This window comes from Cupressus sempervirens, chromosome 4 (genome assembly GCF_028749045.1).
Source record: "Cupressus sempervirens isolate cs-2001-9-10 chromosome 4, ASM2874904v1, whole genome shotgun sequence".
NCBI classification, from domain to species: domain Eukaryota; kingdom Viridiplantae; phylum Streptophyta; class Pinopsida; order Cupressales; family Cupressaceae; genus Cupressus; species Cupressus sempervirens.
The window spans coordinates 508,013,574-508,035,901 of record NC_143121.1 but is presented as its reverse complement, the minus strand read 5'-3'; the positions used below and the strand labels follow the sequence as shown (position 1 = coordinate 508,035,901).

Genomic DNA, 22,328 nt, shown 5'->3' with positions numbered 1-22,328 from the left:
AACATAGATCGAAGAGACTTGAATTTCATCAAGAAGTCCTCAATGCTGGTGAATGATTAAAGAACCAAGGAGGTAAACTCTGCATCTATCTGTAGAATCTTGAACTAATTCATTGTGCCAAACAAGGTGGAAAACTTGTCCCACATAGCCCTGGGTGTAGTCAAACCATCCAAGTGAAATAGTAAGCCATTTGAAATATTCATTGCAATGAGGCCCATTGTCTCATCCATCTTATTGCGCTACATAAGAAGCTCATAAGGCCTCTATAGAACTGGCTGAGCCACATCGAGGCATGACCATAACACCTTTGCCATAAGCAATCTGGTCATCTGTCCTTTCCAAGTATGGTAGTTGTGAAGTGAAAGGCAAGTGACATAAGAGTCTGCCATTGAGAGAAGAAGACATAAGTAGAAGGGTTGATTTTGAAATGAATTACAGAAAAGAAAATGGTCCCCCCCCCCCCACAACGTATAAATATATCCCTCAAAAATCAAAGAAAGAACTACTAGAAGCACAAAAACTGAGGAAAAAAAACCTAGACGCCAGATACAGAGAGGGAGGAAACTGAAGCCTCTACTTCAACGCCAAAATAGGGAGCTCAAATAGACTCGGAACGAAATGAAACCAACATCATCGTCTCCATCTTGGAACCAGCTTTCCAACACTTCTTTCGGATCGAAAAAAGACCTGTATGCTCAAGTTATGGCCAAAAAACCAATTGCTGCTCCAAAAGACAAGCTCACTGGAAAATTACAATCACGGCAAACAATTTGACAGCCGTACGACTATCAACAGCCTGTCGCCGGGAAAAAATCCGACTGTCAGAATGTTGACATCACCTACCGGATTATGATGTCATCCTACTGGAAAATGACATCAGCAGGGTCAAAAAACAACGCCAAAAAAGTGACATGGTCCACCGGAATGTTGACGTGTACCATCGAGAAGCTGACGTAGGCTGACGAGTTGATGATGTCACACCGAAGTGCTATTGTAGGCTGATGCAGAGGGGGCCAAAAGTTGTGCCACCAGCAGAGGCAGCAGTCGGGCTACGAATGGAGGCGGCGACTCGGCATGAGGGCGGGAGGCGCTGCGGCAGCACCAGGGTGGTGTCGCGGTGGTTGCTGGGTGGAGCGGCTGCTACAGCTGCCGAACAAATTTTTTTAATCTTTTTCGTAAAAATCGTTCATACGGCCCTTCTAGAGGCCAAAAAAAATTTGCCTAACGCTACAGTGGCCAAAATCGAAAATTTTATATGGATTCTGACTGTAACAAGCCTTTTGAGCGCAATGGCAGCGTCCGTTTAGGCCCAAAGTGCCCCGAAAAAAATGCACTTCCTCCAGATTGAAGAAAAAAAATCACAAACTAGGGTTTTCATCTCTAAATCACAGCTTCAAACTCTTCAATCCAAGAAGTAGCGGGGACACTCAGATACCATGTAGATGTTGTGAAAACCAACTTCACAGATTGTCAAGAACACCTGCATGCAAATAACCTATACTAAAGAGAAACCAGAAAAGGAAAAAGCAAAGCTTGGAAAATCTCAACTATGTGAGAGCAAAAATGTATTCCAAGTTATGAAAGCGAAAAATACAAGAGTTCAACCTTAAAGGTGAACGAAACCCTAAAGGGAAATAAAACAAGGTTGTGCAACATAATTAATATAAAATATTAGATAGCTTAAGTAACTAGAGTAATAAACAACTTAATTAATTAAATCAAGATGATATAATTAATAAGTGTAAATGAATAATTACTCTAACAATTATATATCCTCAAAGATAAATGAAAAATTGAAATATTCAAAAAAGAAACAAAGCTATAATTAGATATCCTGCAGTCAGTATGGAGAAAACCTTTTCATTGGCATTGCTTCTAGATTCATCCCCACTAATGCAGTGAATGCACGGGTTAATGAGGAGAAGTCATTTTATGATTATAATTCCAATTCATGCGCTACGGAGAAACAGTGCAGACATTATACTCAAGTGATGTGGAGAAATACTCACAACACAAGAGACACTGCGAAAAGGAAATCCAATCGAGCAAAACTGATTAAAAAGGAAAATCAATGAAACGAAATCTTACAAAAATCCAAAAACCTAAAATACAAAAACAAATCCAGAAACATAAATGGAAAAAGTAAAGACAATCATTTCCAGAAAAACAAAGAATACAGAAATGGATCTCATTGTCACTAAAGAAAAACCCTCAAAAACTCCACAAAGTTGAAGATCAAAGCTCTTGTTAAGCCTATACAAAGATTACAAAACAATTGAATGCAGATACGAAGCGGGGCTTCATGAAAACTTATACAAAGATGTCCGCACGAAAGCAAAACAAAGGAAGAGATGATAATAAAATCGCACAATTGCAACGAAGAAAAACTGTGCACATGAATGGGGTTTTGTAGAACGCAAAAAGGCCTAGCCATTGCGGAAGATGAAAAATAAAAAGTTGGGATGGTCAGGGAGTCAAGAAATAGAATGTAGAATGTGTCTTATCACATTACTTTTCTACATGATCTACTCTCCTTATTTTAGAAAGGATGATCAGTTCACAGGAAAAGATACATCAGAAAAGAATCTTACAACTTTTCTGATAACAAATATCATTTCCAAGAGCAAAGCTCCCACATAAAGCCTATCGGCTCAACAAGCCCAGTTATGGATTAGACCCCTTACTAAATGGGAAACTCAACACTAGTGATTTCCTTGGATGTATCTTAATACATCCTTCCCTATGAGAGAAAAGTTTGAGGTGAAAACCCCTATTCCACCCTCTGGGAATATTCACGGTGGATCCATCCTTTGATATGGTTCATGGTGGATGTCACATGAGTTATTATGTGAACGTGTGAAGACTTCTTGAGAGGTGACGATCTTTCAATAAGTTTACTTGTGGCTACTATCATAAGGTGGCAATCTTAACAATAGTTTAGCCTACTATCATGATGGATATCATTTGGTTGATGTTCCTCAACATCATGATAGTGTATATCTCATGTAATTGAGTTAGTAGTTACTGAGATATGTCATGGTGTATAAATTATAATATGAGACTTTGTATATAGAGACACCGTGTTTTCCTCAATAGGCATCATGAGACTTCATGCCAATGCACATACCAAGGAAAATATAAGTATGGTGAATATCTTATGGTTGATATTCATGTTTGGACCATACTTTTGATGATATTGTAAGGTAACATCTAAATAATGGATCTATGTTAGATATCCTTTAGTAGACATCATGAGATGTGATGTCAATGCACATACTAAGAAAAGATACAAGTATGGTGAATATTATATGGATGGTATTCTTGGGCATACCATACTCCTGACTTTACCGTGAGGTAACAGTTGTACATTGTATTCTTTATTTGGATAGAAATCATCCTCCCTGGCTAAGAGGGAGTGTTAATGATTGTAGCTTTGATCGGATGACTCCAATCAATAATCAAATGTTTGAATGGCCTATCAGCCTCAAACATTAGATATCTATCCTACAGTGTTATTATCAAGGAGCATTAGTATTATTGATAATAAAGTAGATATATATGTATATTAGATATACATATATATATATAGTATTATCACATATTTTTATTATGATATTACTTTAAGCAAATATTAGTTGTAATAACTAATGCGAGTTAAAGAGACATGTCTCTTAATATTATATACATATTCATTGAGAAGGTAATTTGAAACACACAGAAAAAAATAGGTGCAATTACAACTTACAGCTACATACATTGAGATTTTCAACACAGGGGAATGTAGTTAGCAGACAGTACCTATTATTATGTTCTAAAAATATAGTCCATCCGACTACATATTTGCTGGTGCTTGTGCCAATGACAGTGATTTTTCTAAATCACGAGCACCTACATCATCTAATGCGGCTGGTGATGATATTTTTGAAGACTTGCATGATGATGATTGACCAGTGATGGCTGATTGGTTTATTATACAATACATGATGCTATGGGCGGTATTTTAAGTACTACTCCAAAAATGTATTTATTTATGATTTTTACATAGTTTTGTATCGATGAACCCAACCACAAAAAACAAATTGCTTGAACCCAAACCCAAACAAGCACCAGGAACCATAACTATGCTCACAGGGTCAACTATTTAATAACAATTGCTAAACCTACTCAGCTGGATAATCCACAAGGAAACAACAGATACTTCCTGATATGCACAAATTCAGAATCCCCTCATTGCTTGAATATCATGGCAATGTTTAAAAGACAATACTAAAAATTAATTTTAAAAAAACATTTGTTTGCTTGCAGACGGCACAGAAAATTGAAGATGGGGACTACAGAGTTCAGTGCATCATGAATCAGAAAACATTGCATTTTATCAAGATTCATAATATAGAATTAGGCTTTTTGAATAATAGGACGAATAAAGAATGTTTGGGATGTCTGGACATCCCTAACACTATCAAGGGGCATCTCAGACATTCCCAGCTGTCACCGGTATGGCCAAACATCTGACAGACGTTCTGCAGGTTTTGCTAACATCCCAGGACATTTTAAAGTTTAGAAAAAAATGATGGAGACTACTAGGGGACCTGCACTCCCACCATCTTGAAAATGTCATGGAAGACAGGGACATCAGTTTTAGGGCTGGAGACATGTCCCCATGGAACATAGTTAACTTAATATTGTTAATATGGGGTGTCTACATCTTATATCCGTATGATAAGAAGAAGCTTTCCAGATGGCCTATAGACACCACTTCTGGCTAATGTTTCTTTAAGAACAGTCTAGATACTGTACTAGTAAAAAATCTCAGTCTGCTCAGTTGAATACTAGAACTACTTCCAAGGCCTTAACAACTTAGCAATGGTTATTTTCCATTGGAAACTTGTTCCTTTCTTTTATGTGAGAATAATTTTTTGGGTGATCCATCTCAAGTAACCACAAAGAATAACTGTTCATTAAAGGTGAAACACATTTATATGTGGGATATATAAAATTAAAATTTGGTAAACGAAAGTTGATTGACCTACTTACTCTCAACCCCTACCCTATCTTAGTCAAAGATCAGCACTTTTACTAGTAGACACCAAAAGATATCAGTCTCAAGGCACCTCTATAGGATTTTCAACACAGATTAAATAGGCATTTTAGATTGAAACCTCTTGGTAACTTTTAGATAGACATATTTTTTAGATATCCATGCTTGTCGAAACCTCTTGTTGATTGGATTTATTGGTTGGCTGGTGTCTAGTTTGCTATATGTGAGGAGTCTTTAAGTGCGAAGAGGAGAAATATCTTTAGGTATTTCCACTATTACCTCTGTTGCATGATTTCAGATTTGGATGTGTGTTCAAGTGTAACTGGAAAGCAAACATTTACCTTAATCTTGTTTAGATACCTTGTTGCTGTTAATCTCAAGATATGGCTGACATATATTAGCTTCCAAGGACTGAAATAAGATAAATCCCAAAAAGGGGCATTACAAGTGGTTTCAGAGCATTGTCCCTGCCATCCTACGGGAACAAAGAGCAGGTTAATAGAAGAGACTAATATTTAATCCTTTATATGTACTGATAGACTCTTAAGGTCTGTCATTGTAGGGGAAATGGGGGATCAAAGTTCGGAAAACAGTAATGAGGTCACCTTCTAAACACAACACCTCGTGCTATGTGACCAAGGAGTCACATGTGGCCCAAGGGAGACAATGGTGACTGCCTTTGGGCTTGGGAAGGACGGACCATCTGGACACCCTGTTGTGAATGTTTCTTATGACCTCCATCAAGGTAAACAGGTGCACAAGGTTTTTCAGTCACCGGACGCAACATAGAAGTGGCGAGAAACAGTAATAGGACACCTCACTAGACACTCCACCTCATTTGGATGGCACAGGTCACATGAGGCCAAGAGGGATAGTATATTTTCTCTTGGGCCTGGTGTAGAGGGTCTCTAGGGCACCTTATCTTAGCACCTCTTATCCCAAGAGGTGGATCTAATCCTGGTTGGACATCCCTGCCTCTTCTGGGCTGATTGATGAGTTGGTTACCCCAACAGATGGACATGGTCCTGAGGATGTCTTGCCTCTTGTAGATTGGTGACTCCAAGAAATGGATCTGGTCCAAATTAGATGTTCATGCCTCTTGTGGAATGGTTACTCCATGAGATGAGTGTGGTCCTGGTTGGACACTCCAGCTTCATCTGGATTGAACACCCCAACAAATGGATCTGGTCCTAGTTGAAAATTCATGCCTCTTGTGAATTGATTACTCCAAGGGATGGGTCTGGTCCTGGTTGGACGTTCCTGCCTCTTGTGGGCCAAGTGAACTATGTCTACATATATTCATGTATATGCTCCAAGTTTTCATGGGTATACCTTGTGTCTGGACATATTCATGTGTCTACTTTGTGTATGCTTTGTGTCTACTTTGTGTGTGCTCTGTGTCTTCGTGCATTCATATGCATACTTCGTGTTTTAATTGTATGCTTGGTGCTTCACTCTATATTATTAGTTGATGTAGAAGAAGAGAATAACTAAGAGTAAACCCAAAACATGAATTTCAGCTAAGTTACCAATTCTGAATCTGATGCTGATGTGGGTGCAGGGTGCTTATGCGTGGATGTGCAGATTTTTGTTGGGGGGATTTTGGATGCGTTTGGGTGCATCCATACATAAATATATATATTTTTAAATATATATATATTAATATATATATATATATATATATATGTATGTAAAGTTGTCAACTATAATTTATGTATGCAAAGAAATACAAGAAATATACAAAAATAAACCATTCATTGAATCATTATCATAATCAAATTGAAATAACAGTAATGTCTAATTAGTAAATTACTCAAGTTCAAGATTCCAATGCAATTTGAATTACAAAATCCAAACATAGTTCATGGTTCAATGTTGATCAATCATGAGTAAAGGCTCAAGATTCACAAATCACATTCAGTCATTCAGAATCATAAGGATTCTCAAAAAAATCCACATTCTCATCATCTTCTCCTGCTGCAACACTTGCAAGTTCATTTGAACCATGCATGGTTCCAATTGTGCTAGATGCACGTGCTATGTTGTTATCAACATCATCATCCGTCATCACAGTAAGATCCTGAAGTGATGCATCCAAGTTTGCACATTCAAGGACTACATCCCAAAGCTTGGTTGACCCTTCCTTGTATCCATCCTCCTTATGTGACAAAAGACGCAAGTTGGTATATATATAAACCAAGTTCTCAACTTTCTTTGAGCCCAACAATTTGCGCTTCACTAAATGGATATAGGAGTATGTACTCCAATTCCCTTCAGCAAAAGAACTTGTAACCTGAATAGTGTTCATAAAAATTAAAAATTAAGCATACAAACGAAAAGCAAATTAGAGAATGTTAAACACTAAAGTGTAGAATACAATTGCTAAATAAATAAATAAATGAAAACTTACTTGTTAGAGATCTTGATTGCAAGAGATTGTAGAAGCGTGAATGGTTGACCATACATGTACCACCATGTGATAGCTCCCATGTCATTTTGGTTCTTTATTGCATATGGAGTAAGTTTTGATCTTGAAGCAAATAAGCCAAATTCTTGCCTCGCATTTTTGTGCATTTCATCATCTGGGAAGAGTTGCAAATGCAGTGTAGCACACAGTAGCAACTTCTTCATCCGCATATGGTGCAATTCTATCCAACATAGCAAGTATTTCCTAGCTATAGTACCTTAGAGATAAGGCATATGCAAAGAGGTACAATGGGGTACTCATCCTCTCCCAACGATGATGAATGATATCCTCCACCTTTTTGCACAAAGCTTCACATTCTCTAGGGTTAGTCTCATGTGTTTGTATGGAAAGCTTTACCTTTTCTACCATGGTGTCCATGCCATCATACACATCCCCCAAGCAAGGTGCATTTGTATCGGCAAAGCATACCATAGTCATGATAGGCTTGATGAAATCCAATGCAAATTGCACACGAACCCACCAATGCTCATCCAAGATCATACCCTTGACCTTCAAGGCTCTCTCTGAATTTGAAGCCTTCCATATAACCCATTGTTTACAAATAACCATTTGGCCCAATGCTGATTGCACCTTGAGGGGTTGTTTCAGAACAACAATATGAGATGTAAATCTAGTCTCAGCAACCTATAAGCAAATTGAGAATATGATAATTGAACATGAATATAAAACTTATTCAAAATAAATAAATAACTAAAACTAAGTAATTACAATTTTAAATCTACCTTCAACAACTCCAACTTGGAGAATGATCACAATATAGATTGTGACATGTGGTGGTTTGTCACAAACATTTGCATCTCCTCTCCCTCTTGGTATATTTGCTTCACCCAATCTATTTGGGTGCCAATTTGTTGCATGACCAAGTTGAGAGAGTGCACGGTGCATGGTGTCCAAAAATATGGGCATATCGAGACTCAACCAAAGCACCTGCAACCCTACAATTCCTGGCATTATCTGTGACCACCTAGACCACATTCTCACTACCCACCATCTCTATTGCCTCAATGAGAATTCTAGAATGAATTGTGAATCCTTAACTTGTCCTTCACAATCAATAGCCCTCAAAAACATTGCCCCTTTGGGCAACATTGCAATCACATTTATCAATAGTCGATTTCTTGTGTCTTTCCATCCATTAGACACAATAGTTATGTGGGAAGTTTTCCAAGATGTCCTAATTGGTTGAAGAGCTTTGTCTAGAGAAATCTTTTATATTTGCAAAATTGTACGCACCTTTTCAAACCTAGGGCTAATGTAATCAGTTGATGCTCTAAGGATGGTTGCAACCATTTCCTTCCAATATGGCAATCTTACCAAATTGAAAGGAAGACCATTGGCATAAAGGCAACGTGTGATTGCTTCATCAGCAATCTCTCTTCCCTCCATTTTGAATGCTTGATCCAATGGACGTCTTTTGCGGGTAATAACTTCTACTTCATCATCCTCCTCTCCCACTTCCAAGAATGGATGTTTGGAGGACGCAACATGATCGGTGGGCACATTCACTTTGTGCTTTGTAGATGAAGGTTTGTACAATCTTGTTTTTGATTTGCTCACTAAATGATCAACAGCCTCTTGTTCTTTTATGAATCCGGCTAACTGTGCACTGCTCAACCTTTTTCCATCTTTACTTCCCTTGCACAATGCTATTTCTTTACTAGTAAGGCCCATAAAATGAGCTTTGATCCAAGAATATGAATTGTTGAATGGTTTACTATGACATACAATGCATCTCCAAATGTATGACCCACCTTCGGAAACCTGTGATGGTCTTGTGGTGTGTCTCCATAATGGAGATGCCACATCAATATTGAAGTTATCACTTCGTTCTTGCCCTGTTGCTGAACTTTGACTACCAGTAGTGGCCATTCTTGCACAATAGGAACTATGAATCTAATAAGAAAATAGAAAAAATTAACTTAGAAATGGTTTTAAAAATTATGAAAATGAAACATACAAGTGCAAATATACAATACAAATATACTAAAAAAAGATGGCTACACTTATTCCTTCATCTCTTTAAAAAAAAATCAAAAAATCTTGAAAATTATCTTCTAAAACTTGGAAAGTTCATGAAGATCTAAAAAAATCACTAAAAAAGCTCATGAAATGGATTGAATGCTTACCTTAGATGCTTAATCGTCCTTTGTGGAAGCTCAATAGACACCCTACGAATGATCCTCTTCAAAACTAATGACCTTGCTTTCAGAATGGCACAATGGAGACCAAATGAGAACAGAGCCCAGCTGCAAACAAAATGGGAAGAATGGGCAATGAATGGCCTCTTTTAGGGCCGTTTTAGGGTTGTGAGGCAAATAGGAGAAAAAAATAATAAAAAAACATATTAAGCACATGTTTTACTAAGTCACTTAAGTGACTGGCTGCTCAAAGCATTTGGATGCTCACAGTATGCGCCCAAATGCTCTCCCAAGCACCTCGTGCGCATTCGCAGGAGAAGGAAACGCTTCCTGGCAGCATCCCCTGTGCATCCTCCCGCATCTGCCCACCAGAACGCATCAGCTTCCGCATCCCCCTCTATCCTAGACGCATCGGTAACTTAGAATTTTAGGCATACTATCATGTAAATGTTGGCTTTTGCAAATTCAGTTGGCACCATTATGAGATGAGCTTGATCCTTTCCTCTGGAAGATGATGAAAACTTGTCTTTAAGTTAAAACTTTGCCAAGTTTCTACCATCAATTGTAATTCATATTCAACATAAGGGAAAAAACATATATGATAATCTCAAAGTTGTAAGGAAGGTGGAATATGGATGGGATTCTATGATCATTCAATCATTGTTTGATGATAAGCAATTTCAGGGAGGAAGTTTTGTCAAGTCCCCAATATGATATGAATATCAATCCTCTAAGAAAATTGTCTTAAATATAAGACTTCACAATTTTCTGCAGAAAGACCAAACACCGGTCAACATATTCAGGATTAGCAACTGCATTAGAAAAGACATTAAGCTTTAAGGAAAAAAAGAGATCCTAAGATGACAAAGAAAAGGATTAATTAACAATTAGCAACTGGGTTATGGCAGCGGTATTTAAATAATTAATTTAAAAACAAAAATTACCTAAATCAAAAGGCTGATTTACCCTAGTTAAGTAATTAAAGTTGCAATAGGGATGGGTTAGAATGAATAGTTAGTTCCAAGGATCACAAGAAGAGACAACTCCACCATATAACTCATCAGAAACTATTTAAAGGCAATCACACATTCTCTTAAAGGCATGGAAAAAGTTTATCACTCGACAGTTTATTGCCGTACAAGAGAGAGGCAAACTTCTTACAGTTTGTGCTTCCTTTGGAGAGTCATTGTTGCTATTCACCTCAGAAACCTTGGGCACTGAAGATTCCTGAGTCTTATGCTTGCAAGCCGTATTACCTTCTATGAGCAGCTAAACCTTCTTAGTCCTATGAAATGTGAAGAAAGTTGTGTGATGATCAAGGGTTAAATCCAGGCCTTTCCTATTCATCACAAGAATTTGTCACTAATGTCAATGATTATGTTTATGGCAAAGGTCATTGCTGCTGGTATCTTCTTTGGTGCAAACACCTTCTATTGTAGCGGACATCTCTCTGGATTCTTCAATTCCTTGGGTACCAATAACCTAAGTCACAAGGTTTGAATTCAAATTCAAGTTCGAAAATCATAAAATTCGGATGAAATTCAGCAGGGGTAAAAATTCGGAAAAAAAAAATCTACATTAAATTGAACTTATATATATTTATCTATTTTTAAATAGAATTAATATATCCACAAAATTGTCAAATAGTTTGGCATTGCTAAATAATTAACCCAAATAACTTAATGTTATTTTAGAATAAAATAATCTTATTATAAATAACAATATTAAATTAAATATCATAAAATTCGGATGAAGTTTGGAAAGGGTAAAAATTTGCCGAAATTCAAACTTCATGGATGAAATTCGGTGAATCCTGTGACTTAGCCAATAACTATATGGTATAGCATGAGCACGAGTGATATCTATTTGGAAGGATTTATGTGATGACTGATATTTCATGTGCATGGACTTTCATCTTTTCGTGTGGGATTTCTATATGAGCTTGGATTCCTACTTGCTGCAGAGATAGTGAATCAATTGTGTTTTCCTTGTCCCAATTCTTCAAAGCGTGTGTTAATCATGGAAGTATCACTAGAATAAAATATTGAATATTATCAATACATTCATGTGGAAGTATTCCCAAATGAGGTGATGAATCTTCTCATTGGCTGCACGGTACATATTGATATTGACGTAGCTAGTCTCTTTGTATATGAGATACACAAGATTTCCAATGCAGGCAATTGGTATTTCATTCATACTGAAAGCATCAACTTTGTTTAGCATCCGTTTCAATCTGCACTTAAAGAGAACATGGATTTTCTACAAGATACTTCACTCAAATCAATGTGTAATTGTTGATTGGATCGTGTCGAGTTTTCTCTATGTGGGGGGTCTTTCAGTATGAAGAAGAGAAATACCTTTAGACATTTACAGAATCACTTCTGTCACATGAATTCAGATTTGGATGTGTTTCCAAGTGTGATTGGAAGGAAAACATTTATCTTAATTGTGTCTAGATACCCTGCTCCTCTTTAATCTCGTATATGGCAAAAGTATATTAGCTTCCACAGACTGAATTAAGGTAAATCCCAAAAAGGGACTTTACAAATGAGTATACGACAAAATAACAATCCTGGAGGAGCCATCTTGAACAGAAAGAATAAACTGGTAAGTTTTCGTGGAGATTCCAAGGGAGCCACCGTCATGTCTATGGTGGTTGTGTCTGGTCCAAATTGGTGAAAAGCATTGAGAGCCAATAAATAATACAGATTGAGGTAAGCCTGAATTACAGCCAAGTTTAAGCATGTAAGAGAGCAGTTAAAACCACTGTCACCAACTCAGATGAGAGTTTGGTAAAATGGCTACACCCACTAATAAATTCATGAGGTCATTTGGCTCATGCTTTTTCAATCTATTAATCGTTTCAGTTCAACAAAGTAATGGATTATTACTTCTAATTCTTTTGCATGATTTCAGATTTGGATCAAATATTTACCTTAATCTTGTCTAGATACCTTGTTGATGTTCAATCTCATATATGGCTAGAGCATATTAGCATCGAAGGAGTGAATTATGGTAAATCCAGAAAAAAGGACATTACAAATGAGTATACAACAAAATAATAATCCCAGGGGAGCCATCTTGAACAGCTAGAACAAACTGGTGAGTTTTCCTATAATTGTCCTGTCTGGTTCAAATCGATGACAATCATTGAGAACCAATAAAAAATACAGATTGACGAAAACCTGATTACGTGTATGTATAAGCATGTAACGGGGTAGTTAAAAGCACTCCACTCTCACCGGATCAGATGACAGTGAGGTGAAAATGGCTACACCTACTAATAAATTCATCTGGTAATTTTGTTCGTCCTTTTGAATCCATTGAGACGGCTCAATTCAACTAGTTAGAGCTTATGGTTGAAACAGTTATCCTATGGATAGGCATTAGAGTCACTACCTCTATACCCTTTATAGGTGAAAGACTGTAGGTCCTCAAAACTGCTGCTTCATTTCTTCCGTGTGCTATTATTTGAATCAAAACAACTACTGTGGGTCTTTCATTTTAATTCTAAAGTGAAATTTAACGCGGGCTTGAAGAAATCAGGATCTGGCAATGCCTAGGGATATGACGATTTACGAATTCTAAGCACTTGTGGTGTCCCAAAACTAATTTACCAAGTCTTCAACTGTTATGACAATCAATTTGCACATATATATTCAGGTTGACAAATTCTTAATGAAAACATTATGTTAAATTTCATAATCTAACAATTTGACGGGGAGATTTTCCAAAGACACTGGATAGAATGTGAAAAATACCTCTCAATCCCAAGACGGAAGAGCCGGCAACAAAGCCACCAATGGCACCATTCCAGAAATCCTGCTTGCCCCGGAGGCGTTGGGCGACATGGTCGGAGAAGGCGAAGATCCCTCCAATGGCGGCGAAGGTGAAGCCGTAGTTGCCCATGAGGTGGAGGGTGCGCTGGAGACCAGGCAGGGCCACGTTGCGCTCCACTTTGGGCACATCGTGCCAGCTTGCTACCACCGCCCCCCAGATGCTCCCAGCAACCCCTCCGCTCACTGTGCCCGCGAACGTCTTAAACTCTAGACTCTTCTCCGTGTCATCGAACGTCCTATCTCTCTGATCCATTTCTTTCCAATCACCTGCAAAATATTTTTAATCGCCATTGCTCTTGGATCAAATAATGCAATCATGAAATTGGTGTAAATTTACCTGTAGTACCCTCCTCCTTTTCTCGGTTCAAAAATTGAATTTTGTCCGACGGAGAACTTCTCCGTGATCCCACAAGACCAGTGAATCAATTTGCTAACTACGAAGCAGCCTTTTCGGGGCTCTGATACCTGTCTGCAAGGGTTTTCCAGTAACACACAATTGCCTTAGTACCCTGCAACCAGCGAGTACTAAAAATGTGTAGGGGTACAAACACCACCTCCCTTGAGAATGGCTAGGCTAATTAAAGGGCAGAGTACTTCAACTATGCTTGAATCTATAGGATAATTCCATGAGATGCATGTAGTTATATATTTTGTTGAAATAGTTTGATTAATTACTTATTTTTCTTAAATCAATTTCAATTTCAACTTTTTAAAGTAATCTATTTTAATTTATATCATCAAATATGATGACTCGTGACCATTCTTTTTATTGATGTATCTAAAAAGGTCCTAAAAAGAAAAGTAAGGTTGCTCATTAAATCATGTTTTATTGAAGTACTAATGTGTCATTGCGTGATTTGTTATTTTAGGTTTAAAGAACACATTTCATTCAACTATGGGTACTCATTAACACTGACAACTTTAAAGTCAAAACTTTTTGTGCAATAATATAAAAAATGTTGAGCATTCAATCAACATATGTTTTAAAAATTATTTGAGCATACTCAATTACTTCTTCCATGAAATCAAATTATTGGGAAGGGTTGAGAGATAATTGGAGTTCTCCTATGTGTAGGGAGATTATATTGTCCAAGAGGAAGTTTATGTGTAGTCCCCATGTTATGAGGTAGAAACATTGTGGGGGGTGTATTGCCTTGAATCTCAATTGAAGCGTACTTCAACAAATTGGGGTCATTATTGGGTGTTGTTTGCAATTGTTGAGTGAATTGTTTTGTAATTCAAATTTGATATTGCATATGACATAATTGTCATCAATTCTCATGGGTGGGACGTATACTTTATTTTAAATGTGTGCATATTACTAGTAATTGATGCTTGGGTGGACATGTGGGTCCACTTGTTACATGAAGAGTATGTTTAGCCCCTATCATTAAGTCAGGAGACTAATGTTTTTCATATCATTGTGAGCATTTATTTGCTCCTTGGAAAGTGTGCACTCTAAATTTTTTCCCCAAAAACTTAGTCTTAAGTAAATTCTAGAAATAAATTGATGGCAAAAATATAAATTTCTTTTCATATTCGCTTGATAGTCTTCTTATTTTTTCATAGAAATACTTGTAAAATTGGGATAAAATTTGCAAGTGGCATTCTACAAACGGACTACAGTGTGGGAATGTTATAATAAAGGTGATCTTTCTCGCATCCTTTCTCTTTGACACATCATTGCATGTGTTGTTAACCAGAGTCTATTCCAAAAGGCATATTTTATGAATTGGTCCTCTTCGTGAAAATTATTCAACATTTTCTCTTTATAATTTTATTTTTACTTTTTTATCAGTCTAGTAATTCAGACTGGAGACTTATGTACTGGATTAAGGTTCACACTATTGAATGATTCTATTTTTACTTGATGAATTTGAAGGCAATTCAAGCATTGTGGATGTGAGTTCATTCTCCTTTGGCAGGCTTCCTCAACTTTCCAAAGTTTTAATTGATGGTTCTTCTTATGGAAATGTACAAATAGATCCAAGAAAAATAATTATAAATGATTTTTGTTATTTTCATTTTTGTGCTAAGAAGATTTCCTAACATTTTCTATTCCATTAAACGTGAAGTTTAGTATTCTATTTAGAACTTAGTTAAATTTCCTTTGAATGGATGTAGTATTTTTTACAAAGTACAATGATAATATTTGATAATATTATGATAATGTTTCTTGCTTTCATTTTTTGCAATGATAATTTCTAGTATTTATTTAGGCATGAGTTGAATTTCACTTCATTAGATGTAGGAAATGCCTAGAGAGTTTCCAACCAAAATGACTTGTAGAATCTTTAAAGATGTGATTCTCAAGAGACCAAGTGATCACTTATGGCATGTAAAAAAACATTTCTACTGGTGTTTCTCTAACTTTTAGATGGAAAGGATTTGTTACTAATAATCACAAAAAATAATGTATATATTTTTAGGCATGTCAAAGATAAAACATTTGTTGTATAAGTTTTTCATGCAATTTAGTGATATCACAAACTAATTATACAATGTTTGATCCTAGAGAAGAAACCTAAAGTCAATTTTTAAGCACAGGAGTTGCAAAATTAAGGAAAACTAACTTGACAAATTATTTCACTTTAATGTCCAATGCAGCTTCAGTTGTTAGAACTTTAGGTAAGAAAGTTCAAAGATATCAAGGAATATCTTATCATTCCAAAGCTCATTAAAATCTCAAAAAATTGTTAGATATGAGGGTGAATATTTATTTACCTTTTTTTCTCAAAATGAAAATGTTCTATCTCATCCATTGAAACAAAGGTATTTACAATTCCCAATCTTGTGAGAAACACGGAACTAATATTTTTGGTAACCTTAAGCAAGAGTGTCACATCTACACCTTTTGCCCTTGTAAATTAGTGTCTGTATAATTAATTGACTATAGTGCAACCAAGGTAAAATCAACTCATTTTTTGTTACCAAATAAGAGGGTGGAACTAAATTTTTGCATCACAAACATCCTAGAGAATGACAACTTATTTTTTGATTATATAAGGATGAGAGGCAATACGTAGTGTGTTGGAAAGGATGTGTCATCCATAATAAGTAGCAAAGAGGATACAAGTGTATTTTTAAGTTGATAATTGGAGTCAAACACATATTTCTGATCTACAATAATAAATGGTTGCACTCAAATGATAATTTCTTCACCTAACAATAACTACCTTTCTTTATGTTAAAAAGCAGGACTTTGTGTCAATGAAAAAAGTATTGCTTAAGGAATTTTCTACACGTATTTGAAATTTATTTTCTCTTGGAACATTACAACAGGTTAGTTACTTTCTACATGAACTCTCTTATTACTAGATTTGATTCCAATAGTATAGAGCCTAGCTATTTTTCTCTTCTAATCAATCACCAAAAGAGTGCTTGTCATACATATCTTTGTTTGTTTGGATGAACTCAAATTGGTAAAACAAATCTTATATATTTTTATCTTTTGTTTGATTTTTTTTAATATTTTAAAATAAGCGATTTCATGAATTTTGAAATGTAATTTTAAGGTACATATTAAATTTACAGAATATGATAATTTAATTAATTGAAAGGATTGTGACAACACCAATTTTTAAATATTTTATATAGAAAGAAGTTCAAATTTAATTTTTTTGCTAAATGATACTTTAATATGTATTCAATTATTATATAGTTTGTGAGACTTGTTTCTTACATTGAAAACCATGATTTAATTCTATGAAAATACATCTCAATATCATAAGACCTGTCAAACTTTAATTTAACCTATTAGAGTGCTAGTCAAGTATTGTTGAAAGATGCAATACTAATGTAGTTATATAGTGTTGGAGGATGTTTCCAAGACTAAAAAATCTTATAGGTTTATTTTTGTAGACGAGTTACTATTGTATGCTTCAAAATTAGGGTTTTCTCAAATATGTTTGTTATATAGTTTATGAAAAAATAATTGAAAATTTATAGAGAAATGTTATTTTAAAATAATTGCAAATTATGTATGTAAATTAGGGCTTTGAGTTCAAGTTGTTTAGAGTTAATATTCAACAAGGAATATTGAAGATGTGTAACTCAATTTGAAGAAAACTAATTATGTGTCATTCTTTTTTATTAGCAAATTTACCATGTTGGTGTACTTCTCCCATATTTGGATTTGGATATGGTATCTTGTCCATTTCAACATGTAACATGCTTTATGGATATAACAACAAATATGAACACTACAAAAATGTAAATATTTTATCCTTGTGCTCTCTCAGATTTAAATTTGATTGTTATAATTGCTATAATTTAATCATGTGATCATCAACATTAAGCTATAGGTTTTCTTTTCCTATACAATTTATCTTCATCTAGTAGTGGATTGTTCTTATCCACACTTTGTCTCTAGCACACTCTACTGTTAACCCTCTCAACATATACTAAGGTAACTTTTCTAATAAATTCTCAACATATACTTAAAGCCATGGGTGAATCATTCATTGTAGAGAAATTCCTATCATATTTAAAACTTTGATATTTCTATGTAGAGATATCTTTGTTTATTTGGACAACATCAAATTAATTAAACAAATCTTATGTATTTTTATCAAGTGTTTGATATTTTTAATAATTTAAAATAAGTAATTTTGTGAATTTTGAAATTTAATTTTAGGTTGCATATTAAATTTATAGAATTTGATAATCTAATTAATTGAAAGGATTGTGACAACACCAATTTTTAATATTTTATATAGAAAGATGTTCAAATTTAAAATTTTTGCTAAATCATACTTTAATATATATTAAATTATTATATAGTTTGTGAGATGAGTATCACTGCCTATTTCTTAGGTTGAAAACCAAGATTAAACTCTGTGAAAATACAACTTAATGTCATAGACCTCTCAAACATTAACTTAACTAATTAGAATTCTAGTTAAATATTGTTGAAAGATGAGACAAGAGCCTACAACACAACGATAAATTGCGAGCCTCTTATATGGGAGGTCATAGGTTCAAATCTACCCAATCTTAATCAATAATAATAATAATTAATCACAACACATAATAATTAATCTTGGCTTCGACCTCTCATCGATTTAAAAAAAAATTAAAAAATGTTGTTGAAAGATGCAATATTAATGTAGTTATATAGTGCTAGAGGAAATTTCCAAAGGTAAAAAAATTCTAAATTTTTGTTTCCAGACAAGTTACTATTGTATGCTTCAAAATTAAGTTTTTCTTAAATACATTTGTTAAATAGTTTGTGAAAATTGAATCTAAAACTTGTCAAGAAATGTTATTTAAAATAATTATAAATTATGCATGTAAGGTAGGGTTTTGAGTTCATTTTGTTTCGAATTAATATTCAATAGGAAATATTGAAGATGTTTGACTCAATTTTGAACAAAACTATCAGTGTATTGTTAATTTTTTTTGGCAAATTTACCATGTTGGTGTACTTCTCCTAGTTTTGGATTTGGATATGTTAGCTTGCCCATTTTAAAATGTAGCATGATTTATGGATATAACAATAAATATTAACACTATAAAAATGTAAATATTTTATTAGTTTTGATTAAGTAAAAACAAGTTTTAAAGGACCCGAAACCTTTTGCAAAGTAGTTAACAACAAGAGCAAAGAAGCCTAGGAGTATTGTGCATCAGTACCAAAAAAGAAAACTAACCAAGACCAAAAGTCTTAATACAAACAACAGGAAAAGACAACAAAAGGAAAGCAAAAACCCAGCAAAAAGACAACTACAGAATCTTTAGTACATCAATAGCCTGATTAGCAAGGATATTCATGTTAACCATTGAGGCCCTTAGATCATCCATTTCTTTGGCTTCCATGACCTTGATCTTCTTAGAATTAGCCATGGTACATTTGTTGGGGCCACATTCCTCTTTCAAGTCCTTTAAACCTTAGATTCTCCCCTATTCCATTTTGTCCAGCAGAGTGTTAATTTTGTCCGCTATAGTAATTTTGTCCGCTATAGTCTTCAAGATGGAGCAACTCTAATCAAAATGTTTCTTAACCATCTTCTTAGTGTTGACCACTCTGTTATCCATGCCATCCAACCTTTTATGCAAATCCTTCATCTTTTGTTCTATAGCTCTATTATTGGCTTCCAAGGGTGGAATTATATTCATTAGATTATTAACCTCTTATGTATTAACAATCACTTAATAAAGTCTATCAAGATGTTGACCGAGAGTTCTCTCACCTCTGGTGGTCCCGCTTAACTGATCAAACTCTCTCCTAATGTCATGCATCCTATTGATATCCCTTTTCATAAATCTTGGATTACCAATCATACCCTTCCAATACCCTTGTTCCTCATAGTCCTTATTATGAGCTAGGTAATCCTCGTCCCTTTCCATATGGCTTCTATCAAAATCAACCTCGTTAAAACCTTTATCATCAACCCTTCCTTGAGAAAACAAATTCTTACCTTTCCACTCCATCTCCTTGATCAGAGATTCATCATTAGAGGGAATGTTTGGAACCCAATCAATTTTCTTCCCCTTATTTTTGGTAGCAATACCGAAATTAACGGTGGTTGTCTTCCATGTACCCTCCTCTAGCTCCTCTTCATATTTTGTGTCCATCTCAGAATCCACCTCCTTAGTTTTCCTTTTCTTCGTAGATGAGCTCCTGGGAGCAAATTATTCCCCTTCTTAACCTCTGTCTCATCATCTTCCTCCTCTGTGTCTACATCGTTGCCCTCATCCTATTCACTCCCCTTAGTTTCACATTCCAAAATTTTCTTACTAAAATGGTGTTTGTCCACTTTCTTGGCTTTAAGGAGATTCTTAATCAGAAGCATCAAGCCTTCATGGCAAGCATGGTCACCCTTAGGATTATTCTGTATAGCTAGAATGGTGTTACCCAATGATTGCTTGATGTAGAAGGGGAGATTAAGTCTAACCCTATGCCTAAAATGGTTAACCAACATAGAATGATGCCCAAAAATATTAGTAAAATGTCCATATAGGGTTAGGTATTCAATCATTGTGAACATGATAAACCTCCAAGGACGAGAAATGGAGCCAAGACTAAAATAAGTATTGGCAATTTTAACCAACTTATTATGCTCCTTAGTTGTCTCCATGAATTCTTCAACAACACGATCTAATAGCTTCCTATCTTTGTAGAAGTTGACACCCTTCATATCAAGGCCAGTTGCTTTCACTATAATGTCCTTTATGACATTTATTCATTGATTCCCTGCTAGAATACTACCATCCTTCCAGGTCTTAATAAATTGGCAAGTAATGGAAGGATTGCTACCTTTAACTTCTGCATGATGCCCGTGAAATACCCCTATTCCAAAATATCCCAAATATTTGTCTCTCCTTCCATTCCTTGTAGCTTGCAGGCTCAATCCTCTTTCTTTTGCCTCCCATTTTCCTCAAACTATAATAGATTTTCCTAGTAGTTGCATAGACAATCAATAAGGAAAATTCGGTGTCGATATCACAATAAATATTTTTGTTGTGCATAAAGACCCACAATTTGTGTGGCAATGAATGAATAGTCCCTTCAAAACTAATCATAGCCCGCAACTCTCCATTCTTGCCCAAATCATAATTATTCCTAAATCTTGTGTTCATCATTATTAAAGCTTTTTTGCAAACTTCTAACCTTGTCATACACTATCAAGGGTAGCCCATCAGTAGGGATGTTGTCATCATGATTCCAAATTATCTTTGCATGACTATTACATGCCACATTCACAGCTCAATCAACAACTTGGTTTGTTTCTCTATAGTTGTGAGTGATAACACAATCCTCAAAAGAATTAATTATATTAAGAGCCTTGCATATAATATTATGGATGGTGCAAGAGGGATTATTAATTTTACTAAGACAATTAATAATATTAAGGGAATCCCACTCGAGCCAAATTTTCTTCAAATTAAAACTCTTGGCAAAACTAAGACCATAGAGAGTTGCACTAGCTTCCGCAACATGGTTAGTTTGTTCCCCAATAGGAATAGCCATAATACCAAAACTATCCCCATTCATATTTCTAATAATAACACCATAATACGCAATCCATGGGTTGCCCTTTGAGGCCCCATCAAAATTAATCTTACACCAGCCCTATGGTGGACAGTCCACCTAGCCAAATTCCTAGGATTAATAACATTTTGAGAGACACTTAAACCTTCTAAATTCCAATTATGAGTCACTTTACCTTCTCATTCATTCTGAGGTTCATGAACTTTCCCTAAAATCAAAATATCCTCAATCACCAAATGCTTGATCTTATGAAATAACTGAAAAAAATAGTCTCCTTACCTCCAAACACCTTATTATTCCTTTCCTTCCACACACCCTAGCAAAGAAATGGGAGGATGAACTCCCATAACTTCATAATCAGAGTATTATGAGGAGACTTCCAAGCTAGGAATAACTCTTGAATACTAAGGGGAAAAACTCAATCCAAATCCAGCATACCACATATCCTTTCCCATAACCTTCTAGTATAAGAGCAGTGAATAGTCAAATGGTTAACCGACTCTTCCTCTTCCTTGCAAAGATAACACCTTCTAATTGTTAGTGGTGAGAATTTTATCCTGCAAAAGAATCTAAAAAAATATGTTAACTTTAGGGGTCAAGCCTTTAGACCATGCTTTAGCCCAGCAAGGCACCTAATAGTCTTTGAAAGCATTGTCATATAGAGAGGAAATAGAGAAAAACCTATTGGAATTATACTTCCATATTAAAGCATCATCCTCTTGAACTAAAAAGACAACATTCAAAATTTTGTTAAGTTCATTAAGGTTCTCATCCACTCTGTTAAGGTTTACCCATTTATCCTTTTTCCAATAATCAACAACAAAATTAC

General features: G+C 35.3%; 1 protein-coding gene across 1 annotated transcript in view; it reads right to left on the bottom strand.

Annotated features, from left to right (window-relative positions):
- The window catches only part of OEP16-3 (Mitochondrial import inner membrane translocase subunit Tim17/Tim22/Tim23 family protein), a 39,288-nt gene extending 25,215 nt beyond the window's left edge, over positions 1 to 14,073 (bottom strand). The window contains exons 1-2 of the mRNA XM_089825700.1: positions 13,844 to 14,073; positions 13,429 to 13,773 (exon numbers count right to left, since the gene is read on the bottom strand). Of these exons, the coding sequence (XP_089681826.1) occupies positions 13,429 to 13,759 (331 nt within the window). The 5' untranslated portion in view covers positions 13,760 to 13,773; positions 13,844 to 14,073. The remainder of the gene's footprint in view (positions 1 to 13,428; positions 13,774 to 13,843) is intronic.
- Positions 14,074 to 22,328: the final 8,255 nt, after the last annotated feature.